Here is a 9,798-nt window from a genome sequence, read left to right as displayed (position 1 = left end):
ATTTACCACAGTGGTTTGTTTATTCTGGCCTACTATAGAAACATTGTGGTTCAATATGGCGGCCTCTGTAGAAGAGGACCCACTCACTCTGTAGATAAAAACATCTTATTCTAAGGTAACAAAAACACATTATCTTCAGGGTTTTCACACTAATGAAAAAATACCTATTAATATTATATTCCATTTCTGAAAATAGATCCTCCACTGGACCATTAAATTTCCAGAGTTCTGTCAGATTATGTATTTTAAGATTTGTGAGTGTGTGTGTGTTACCAGGTGGCTTGGCTGCTCTGATGTACACCGACACATTTCAGACATTTGTCATTATTGCCGGGGCCTTCGTCCTCACCGGCTTCTGTAAGTATGATTTATACAGCAATATATTTAATCTTAATTCACACTCCACACATTTCCTGGTTTTGGCCTCTGTCAGTCCTTGCAGGCCTGACAGTCCCTCCGCAGCAGCTTCACAACAGGAAAGAGATTAACTAGGGTCAGTAATCATTCATTTCACTGCAGTGGGGTACAGTATGCTGACACTGCAGAGCCACAAAACTCTCGTCCTCCTGCCGACACAACAACTGCCCCCTTACAACCTTATTGATTTTTTCATAAAAGGTGAATATATATCACTCTAATCCTGGTGTAGATTACCGACAAAGTCAAAGAAGGAGGTAGACAAGATGAGAGTGGGCGAGAAACCAGTGGAGGAGGAAAAAAAACAGCCATCTCCTTCTATGAACTGGTGATGCGTTGAGAACAAAGTGCTGACCCAGCAGCTGACTCATATCTTCAGTTAGGACAGTATCAGACAACAAGAGAGCCCCGGACAACTGAGCTGAGTAGGAAAGAACAAATACAGTGTGCTTATTATTTTACACAAAACATTCTGTCTTGTTTTACATGCTAATATTGTAGGAACAGGAGCATCCATACTATAAAATGCTGCTACCTGAATTTAAGGCAGTTGAATTGACTTTGGAGGTGAACTGACTTTCCCTTTAAATGACAATGACTTTGATCCTTTTCACTTCCCACTTCCAGCTTTTGTTAAAGTTGGAGGCTACAGCGCTCTGCTGGCCAAATACAGCTCTGCTACACCAAGTAACTTCTCCTCCATGGATCCCCAGCGCTATAACATCTCCCTACACTGCTACACCCCCAGACAGGACGCCTTCAACCTGCTGAGGGACCCAACCACAGGGGACCTGCCCTGGCCGGGAGTGATATTTGGGATTGCTATAGTGGGAGGCTGGTACTGGTGTACAGACCAGGTGAAATGCTTTGGTTTGGTTTCTTCATCTTAAGGGGAAATTCAAGGATCTCAAGGACAGGGAACGTGCAGAAAGTGACACAGAGAGCTGGTATTAGTGATAAAAGTACACACGTGTAAACTCCCCACAAACCTCAACTAGATTCCCAGCCCTGTGCTTTCTATAAAAATAATTACATAGTACATTATAATCTCACATGATGAGTGCAAACACAAAATAATCCATCCTGCCTTGTATTTCTTTAGGTGATAGTCCAGCGGTGCCTTGCAGCTCGTAGTCTGACCCATGTGAAGGCCGGCTGCATCATGTGTGGCTACCTCAAACTGCTGCCAATGTTCCTCATGGTGTTCCCTGGCATGATCAGCAGGGTCCTCTACCCAGGTATCTGGCTTATACTTGGCCTTTCAAATCCACTTTAAAAGGGGTAGACAAAAACTAACATTATAATAGCAGTGTATAAACTCATCTGTCATGTATAAAGCCCTTTAATTAAACAAATGCCTGAATTTTTATAGGAAGGAAATCTGTATCTTTACAGTGTGTGCGTGTGTGTGTGTGTGTGTCCACCTGCAGATGAGGTTGGCTGCGTTGTCCCTGAGCTGTGTAAGATGGTGTGTGGGACTGAGGTGGGCTGCTCCAACATTGCTTATCCTAAACTGGTGGTGTCCATCATGCCGAACGGTAAGGACACATAACAGTGGCTACCTTTAAAAACAAAGAGGATGAGGAGAAGTTTTATTTTTAATTTCTCATCCCTTCAAAAACCTTTCTCGGATTTTCTCTCTTTTCTCACCCTCCCTCCTGACTTCTCTCTGTCCCCTTCTTCTTCCACCCACCCTCCTTCCTGACTTCTCTCTGCGCAGGTTTGCGAGGTCTGATGCTGGCTGTGATGCTGGCTGCTCTCATGTCCTCTTTAGCCTCCATCTTTAACAGCAGCAGCACTCTGTTCACCATGGACATCTGGACACGCATCAGACCACAGGCCACCGAGAGCGAGCTCATTATTGTAGGCAGGTAAATAGACGGCATTATGGTAAACAAATGTTACCTTAAACTTCTCGGCCTTCAGATCCTTTGCATTTCTCAACCGCTGTATTTCTTCTCTCATCGACCTGCCTTCCTACTTTCAGTCCTGAAAAGAGGAGGTAGTCTGTGCACTAAATTTATGTATCCCAAACAATTTTCTGTGCACATAAAAAACATCATATCCTAAAAAAGAATTGTAGCATATAAGAGTTTATCCTTGACTGTTTGCTAATATGCCTTGAAGTCTTTTCCATGATGCTTTGATGTCCCTCCATGCATAGATGACAGCATTTACACTGCTAGGGTTTAGGTTAGGGATCAACTAATGTGGCCTTTTGAAGGACCGTTTTTTAGATTTTGCATGCAGGTTTCCAGTAGCTGTTTAGAAATTGGACTATTTGTTGATCAAAACATCCATAAAATTCCCCATTTCCTCCTTTATTAGACTGCATCGCATAGCCTAACGAAAGCTTTATACAGAGGGAGGCCCCTGAAATGCTACTACAAAACTAGTGCAGTTTTGACCAATTATTGAATTATTTTAATTTTATATTTTATAGTTCAATATTCGAATCTGAGGTCATTAGTGTCTTCTTTCATCTTATTTTTCCTCTCCTATTTAGAGTCTGGGTTCTGTGCATCGTAGCCATCAGTATCTGTTGGATCCCAGTGGTCCAGGCGGCTCAGAGCGGTCAGCTGTTTGATTACATCCAGTCAGTCTCAAGCTATCTGGCTCCGCCTATCGCCTCAGTCTTCCTCCTGGCTGTGTTTGTGAAGAGGGTCAATGAAATGGTGAGATAACACATTTATACATATCAAATAAATCATATATCACCACTGATGAAACACCTGGTGAAATAAAACATTTGATTTCATCTGCTTCGACGTTCAGGGTGCGTTCTGGGGCCTGATAGGCGGCCTGCTGATGGGTTTGTGCCGGATGTTGCCTGAGTTCTGGTTCGGTACTGGCAGCTGTATTTTCCCCTCCAACTGCCCTTACTTGGTGTGTGGGGTCCATTACCTCCACTTTGGAATCATACTCTTCTTCTGTACGTCAGTGCTGGTTCTGGTGGTCAGCTACTGCACAAAGCCCATAGAGGATCAACATGTAAGCAGCTTCGTACTTACTGTACTCACAGATGCACTGATTCAATAAGACCTCATAGGTTTGTGTAGCAGGTACAGACAAGACTAGACAGGGGGGTCCATGACATGAAAGCATTTTGAGACCCCTGATCTGCATCTGGATTAAGCAGCATTTAGAAGAACATTTACAAAAAAGTTGTCTGTCTTCTGCTTTTTCAGCTCCATCGTCTGGTGTTCAGCCTGCGTCATTCCAAAGAGGAGAGGAAGGACTTGGACTGGGAGCAGGAAGATAGAGGGAGAAGAGCCCGGAAAGCGGCTGAGGAGAGGATAAGGGAGAGTAACAATAGTGGTCAAGGTAAGAAAGAAAATAAGTCATAGTCATGAAGAAATTAAACCAACATACACTCACAGAAAGTACCAACTCCTCTCACTTCTCAGGGGCTCAGGAGGAAGCAAAGTCTGGTATCTGTCATCTGGTTCGTCGCTTCTGTGGCGGCGGTGGCTCACAGGCCCCAGAGCAAGACGCACCCGAGGCGCCAGAGAAGCTGCCTGACATCAGCGAGGACCCGGTGTGGAAGTATACTGTGGATGCTAATGCTCTCATTATGATGACTATTGCAGTTTTTATGTGGGGTTACTATGCTTAACAGTCCTATTAATTGTAGTGGATGTTAAATTGTGAGTTGGTATCTTGATGTGATGAGGTTTAATCACTGGTGGGTTGATCTTCAAAGGACTCAAATAAATAAATACATTGTTGCCATCTGTTGGCAATTATGTGTCACTGCACTGCAAATCATAGGGACGTTTTTCACAATGAATAAAGATTCAAAATAGGCAGTCATGCAGATATACTCACTTCTCTGTAGAGCACAATAGGTTGTGATCCTTCACAGCATTTCTCCAGTTTTAAGGAGCATGTGTAATGTGGTCTAAAAATGTTTTATCGGGTTTGAATGCCATTACTGTATATTGTTACATGTTGATTCAATCACAAGTCAATCTGCCTCAGCTTCCAGCACTTAAATCTAAGGTGTGACAAAAAGAAATGTAATTTGGAAGCCAGGTAAAATGTAAACTCAATAAAGCCTCAAGATTATTTATTTAAAGATTTTTTTAAACTTCTTTTAAAACTTAGGAACAAGTTCAGCTCTGATAAGATGTGATAACCAGTGCTACAGTCATTGTAAAGGACAAATGATTTGTCAGCTTTAAAGCCATCATTGATTGCAGGTGGGGTATTTACTCATCAGACACCACACAAACCAGGTAGTGATTCAGATTTCCAGTTTTAATCATCACTTCTGTTTTTATTTAAGCAGATATTTCCCATTAGCATTGTACATGTCTGGAACCTACAGAGTTCTCCCATGACTACCCAACCATCTTCCCACCTCCATGCAGAGTTTCAGCATCATTCATCACATCAGTTCTTAAAATGTCCAGTCTGTCAGCTTGCAGGGGTGGGGGAGTGTAACAGCAGGGGAGAGGGAGAGGGAGGGGAGGGGAGAGAAAGGAGTTTTTTCAAGAATGAAGAGTCAGAGCCGTCACCAGGCACTGTTCATCTTACGCTCCCACACAAAGAGTTATGGGTGGATCCAGTAGAGCTGGATGGAGTCTATGGAGCATCTGAAATCTAGCCACTTACAGGGTCCTGTGCAACTCCCAATACTCTTGATCATCTGTGAGGTATCTGACGCCTCAGTCTCCTGCAGGGTGGGTAAGAGGTAGGGGGCTTTTAAGGCTGGAAGCTGGTGTAGAGAGTTTCTGTGGTCTGGGATCATTTGTTTCACCCACTTCGAAGCATGAATGACGGCTTTGGCAAAAAAAACAATTGCCCTCTGCCGAATCGGAGGATGGAGGGGAGGAGGAAAGGAAGAGAGCTGGGGGTTAAAACAAAGATGGAGTATTTAAAAAATACATCTTTGCAGGTTGAGTAGGATGACAGACCGATACAGGGAGAACACAGTCCTCAAGAATAAAAGCAAATACAACAGCAAACATTCTCTGACACACACCCCAATAAAACAGCCAAACAAAAAACAAAACAAAATGGCAAACAAGCAAGTCAATCAAACCATACAAAGTGACATCAGGCCTTTCCAAAGTGACATCAAGTTTCTCTTTTTAAATCCCATTTAATCCCACTGGTCTTAATCAACTATTTCCATCTCCCATAATTCTCTGTAAACCACAAAGTACTCGTTGGCTCCTCTTTCTCCTTATGGCTGGTCAGCAAGGTTAGGGTCCACTCTGAAACAATGACAAGTACAGGTCTCAGTTGCCAGTGACACTGGCTAGTATGGTGAGACTGTGCCAGTCATTAACCAATGGTATGGCTATTTCAGATTTAACGTCAGTGACACAGGCAATGATTTCAGCAGCATCATCAGGGGACTAATCAACATAGTACAACGTTACAGCACATTCAGAGAAATAGAATGGCGCATGGCGCGGGACAGGTACAAATGGCAATCATGTACAACGGAAAATCAAGTTTGCTTTATACAATCACATTTCTATAGCGACGCTGAACATTCCACCACTGAAAACTTAAACATCTGTTGGACTCAGTACAGCTCATTCCTTGAAGCACCATTGTACAGCTAACATGGTTGTTTGTGGTACAACACAGAACACAGAACAAGTATTGGGAACAGTAAGCAGGCTCTAGGGCATTACATTTCTATGCGTCACTTTATGAATGCTAATCTCAATCAAATACACTGCAACGTTTCCACATGAATACCTAACAACCATGAACGGAGTTAGACAGAAACCCCAATGAGGAAGAGGCAGAAAGAGGGCTGACTGACAGCAGCAGGAGGGGACCCCAACCCTGGTATGCAAACTTTTTTAAAAAGGTGCCACTCTGGAGCACAGTGGGGAGGAGAGGGATTTTGGAGGGCTTGGGGAAAAAAAAAAAAGGCAAGGAGAGCGACACACCTCTCTTCCTTCTTTACCTCTCAACCTCCCTCCACTGAGGGCAGGTACGAGAAGAAAAACAAAACGGTCCTGGAGTGCTGATTCCTCCTTGTACTCCTTTTTTTCCCTGTTCGTTCTATGAACAGAGATCAGAGGGAGAAAGAAGGGGGCGAGCAGGAGGAGATGAGAGTTGTATGTGTGAGGTGTACCCTTTCCTCTCTACCTGGCCTCCTCCCTCCTGTCCTCCCTCTTGGTGCGAATGGATTGAGAGCCATCAGCAGGCTGCTGGACCCAATTGTTATCATGGAGCCCAACACGGCAGCCCGGTGTGTCCTTGTCTGTACGCCGGCAGCACATCCAGTAGGAACGTCCATAAGGCAGGTCATGGTGGTAAGGTTTGGGGTGCCAACGGCACAGGGAAACATCCCCGCGCTCATATTGCCGCTTACACTGCTTGCAGGGGTCATCTCTGTAGAGAGGGTCTTGATTCCAGCGTGAATCCACTGCCCGCACCCCGTATGTCTCGATCAACACCTTGAAGTAGTGGCAGGTGCACTTGAGGGCTGCCAGTGAGCGTGTCGGCAAGTAGCTGAAGATGTTGACCATGATGTGGTCGGGCAGCAGCAGCATGTACTGGCGCGGTTCAAGGAGGCGCTGAATCTGAAATCGGATCTCCAGGAAGTCATGGGACACGTGGCGGTAGAGGCGACACAGCGAAGAGTCTGAACAGTCCTCCCCAACACTAGGAGAATCTGGTCGAGGTGCCCGATCTCCTGAGCCCACTGCCACACCCGGCCCGGGGCCGTTGTTGTTGGCACAGTCCAAAGAGCAGATTCCTGACCCACTGCCAGCTCCCGTTCCTTTCACATCCTCCTCTGGCCCCCGGGGGGGCTGAAGGAAGAAGAGTTGTCCAGGAGGGGGATCATCTGATGAAGGGTCAATGGAGCTGCCTACACCTCCACCGCCCCCTCCACCACTAGGCATAGCGAAACACACCGTCTCCTCCTGCACGTTCTCTGTACTGTCTTTGCCATAAAACACACATTGGTCCACAGCGCCTGTCACCACCACCTCCACATGGAAGCCAGTCACTCGCTCCCGTCCCACACCCACAGCTTTCTTCTCCCCAGAGGAAAGCTCCTGGGTTGGGTCTGGACTGCCACAGGCCTGCCTGTCTGGGTGATGGAGGTCTCCATCTGGTTTGGGGGCAGCAGTTGTGGCGGCAAGCAGCAGACTACTGGGGTCTCTAGATGAGGGGCTGACAAGCTGGTAGAGGTCACAGGTAATTTTCTCTTTGGCCCTGGCGGCTGCCTGGTTACCCCCCCCACCACAGCTCATAAACATACAGCGGGACCTGCCAGCTGGCTCCAACTGAGAGCGCGGGTCCAGATTTGACACTCTGAAAGCTATCCTAACCTCACCATGGCTGTGGTGGCTGGGGGGTGGAGGTGGGGTTGCAATGCCAGACTCCCCTCCTCTACTACGCTCCCTTTCTCTGTCTCGATTGGAAGAGTCTGTTCCAGGACCACCGCCCAGATGGAGCCGATTCTCCAGGTTCTGTGACTCAAAGTGCGCGATGGCCTGGGCTACCCTGCATGATTCCTGCTGCTCCTCCAGCTCCTGGTCTGTCTGGATAGGAGATGATGGCTCCTGGGCTTCTTTGGAGGGCTGGCCACTTGAACTGTCTGACACAAACACCACAGGAGTTGGGTCTGACACTGTGCCCCGGAGAAGGGTGTGCTGGTGAGGGGTAAGGCCCTGACTGTGATTGGTTGTAGAGGGCTGGTGGTGGTGTTGGCTCCCATGAACAGCCACAATTCCCTGGAGGGCCATGGCGGTCCTCTGCTCAACCAAGGCAACCATCTCTGCCACAGAGAGCAGGTCCGTCTCATTCACCCCCCCTAAAAGTGGCTCATCAGGGCTAGGAGGTGCAAGGGAGGAGTCGTGGCTGAGGTGGGGCTCTAAGGCTTGAGAGCGAGTTGGAGGGTCATAGGATGAGCATCGTCTTCGTCTTTTGGCTTTACTGCAGTCAGTTGCCCAGTTACCTTTAACCTGTCGAGAAGAAAAATGATTCAGATTTAGCTGAAGAATAACCAAATCGCACTAAAAAAAAGCAAATTGCTGCCAAACATTTTGTTTTAGCTCTTTACCTTCATGGCGCTGGGTCTGGGTTGGCCTGCTCCACTAAACTGGTGTGCAACGAAGAAGGCTATCTTCTCCTTGGTGTTGCCTGGCTTGATGACATACCAGGTGTCTAACAGCACACGGCCATCCTCCATCTGTGAACCGGAAGAGGGTGGAGAGGGAGGGGCTGAAGAGGGAGGAGGAGCCTGACTCGGTGTCGAGGAGCTGGAGACAAGCTCAGGTTCAGGTGGAGTGTTCTCTGAGCCCACATCGTCCTCTTCTCCATTCGCTTGCTGCACCCCCACTATCATCCCCCCATCTTCACTTCCATCTACCGTCCTTCTGGCATCTGGAGAGGGCTCAGCCTTGCACAGAGAGGGGGACCCTGTCCCACCACCGCCTCCACCACCACTGCCCCCTGAGCCTGGGCTCCTTGCTTTGTTCTGGGAGTAGGTGCCAAAGGGGCGTGGGCACCACAGACGGATGTGGGAGAAGGTGTCTCGATCCATCAGGATGCGGACCACCGGGGCATATCGGCATCTATGCTGGCCAGCAAACACCCAGAGCCAGAGCTCTCATTGTCAGCTCCCCGTCCCAGTGCCAACCTGACGGGCACTGTCTGTCACCAAGGTCAGCAGCACTGGGCATGCAACCTGCACCAACAGGAAAGGGAGAGATACAAGGAGAGGGTCGGGGACAGGCGTGGGAGGAAGGAATGAGAAAAAAGAAGGAAACGGCACAGTCATACATCAGGTCAGTCACTGAAAACAAAGTTCATATCTCTAGAGCAACAATGCTCAACAGGGCAGCCGGGATCACTTCAGATAATCAATGACCAATTGAGGCTGTATTGGATAGCTGCCTGGAGGCACATTGAGACAGGCTTTCAGCAGTGTACACCAGCAGCCCAGCCACCAGACTGGACAGAACACAACTATCAACACTACTACTAACTCAGCTAAAGACAACTGGCCTGCCTTCTACTGTGGACAAACTCAATTAGCAGTTACATTTGCTACTGTAAACGGAGATCATCTCCAGCGCTTTGGAGTCTCCAAATCAAATTAAAGGGATTCCATTTCAGGTTTGGTGTCTGCGGCCTGCAGATGAAAGGGATGAAAGATGGAACACAAAAGCTCCAAATGGACTCTCCTCTCTCTCCCTCTGCTCTGCTGCTGCATCTCGGTGCTTCAAAGAGGACTTGCTTAATAGGAGACAACACAGGGAGGAGCATGCAGGCATATGCTGGACCTATTTTTAGCAAACGGCAGGAGGGGGTGGGGTAGTAGTGAAACTACTGTAGCTGTCCTCCCTCTCCTCACCCCTTTCTCCCTGCCAAAGAGGCTTGGGGGGGGGGGGGGGG

General features: G+C 47.6%; 2 protein-coding genes across 3 annotated transcripts in view; one reads left to right on the top strand and one right to left on the bottom strand.

Moving 5' to 3' along the window:
- The window catches only part of slc5a2 (solute carrier family 5 member 2), a 7,686-nt gene extending 3,319 nt beyond the window's left edge, over positions 1-4,367 (top strand). Inside the window, exons 7-15 of the mRNA XM_035679380.1 lie at positions 277-357; positions 1,045-1,274; positions 1,520-1,655; positions 1,848-1,955; positions 2,138-2,288; positions 2,924-3,092; positions 3,193-3,408; positions 3,606-3,741; positions 3,825-4,367. Of these exons, the coding sequence (XP_035535273.1) occupies positions 277-357; positions 1,045-1,274; positions 1,520-1,655; positions 1,848-1,955; positions 2,138-2,288; positions 2,924-3,092; positions 3,193-3,408; positions 3,606-3,741; positions 3,825-4,033 (1,436 nt within the window). The 3' untranslated portion in view covers positions 4,034-4,367. The remainder of the gene's footprint in view (positions 1-276; positions 358-1,044; positions 1,275-1,519; positions 1,656-1,847; positions 1,956-2,137; positions 2,289-2,923; positions 3,093-3,192; positions 3,409-3,605; positions 3,742-3,824) is intronic.
- A 295-nt stretch (positions 4,368-4,662) lies between these two features.
- fbxo46 (F-box protein 46) overlaps positions 4,663-9,798 on the bottom strand; it is a 10,945-nt gene continuing 5,809 nt past the window's right edge. For both annotated transcript variants that reach the window (XM_035679379.1, XM_035679378.1), the window contains exons 2-3: positions 8,462-9,088; positions 4,663-8,363 (exon numbers count right to left, since the gene is read on the bottom strand). In XM_035679379.1, the coding sequence (XP_035535272.1) occupies positions 6,531-8,363; positions 8,462-8,944 (2,316 nt within the window). In that variant the 5' untranslated portion in view covers positions 8,945-9,088 and the 3' untranslated portion in view covers positions 4,663-6,530. The remainder of the gene's footprint in view (positions 8,364-8,461; positions 9,089-9,798) is intronic.

This window comes from Morone saxatilis, unplaced genomic scaffold (assembly GCF_004916995.1).
Source record: "Morone saxatilis isolate NCDOM2014 unplaced genomic scaffold, NCSU_SB_2.0 Contig8, whole genome shotgun sequence".
Taxonomy (NCBI): Eukaryota; Metazoa; Chordata; class Actinopteri; family Moronidae; genus Morone; species Morone saxatilis.
The sequence above is the reverse complement of the archived record's forward strand: the minus strand, read 5'-3'. Positions and strand labels throughout refer to the sequence as shown.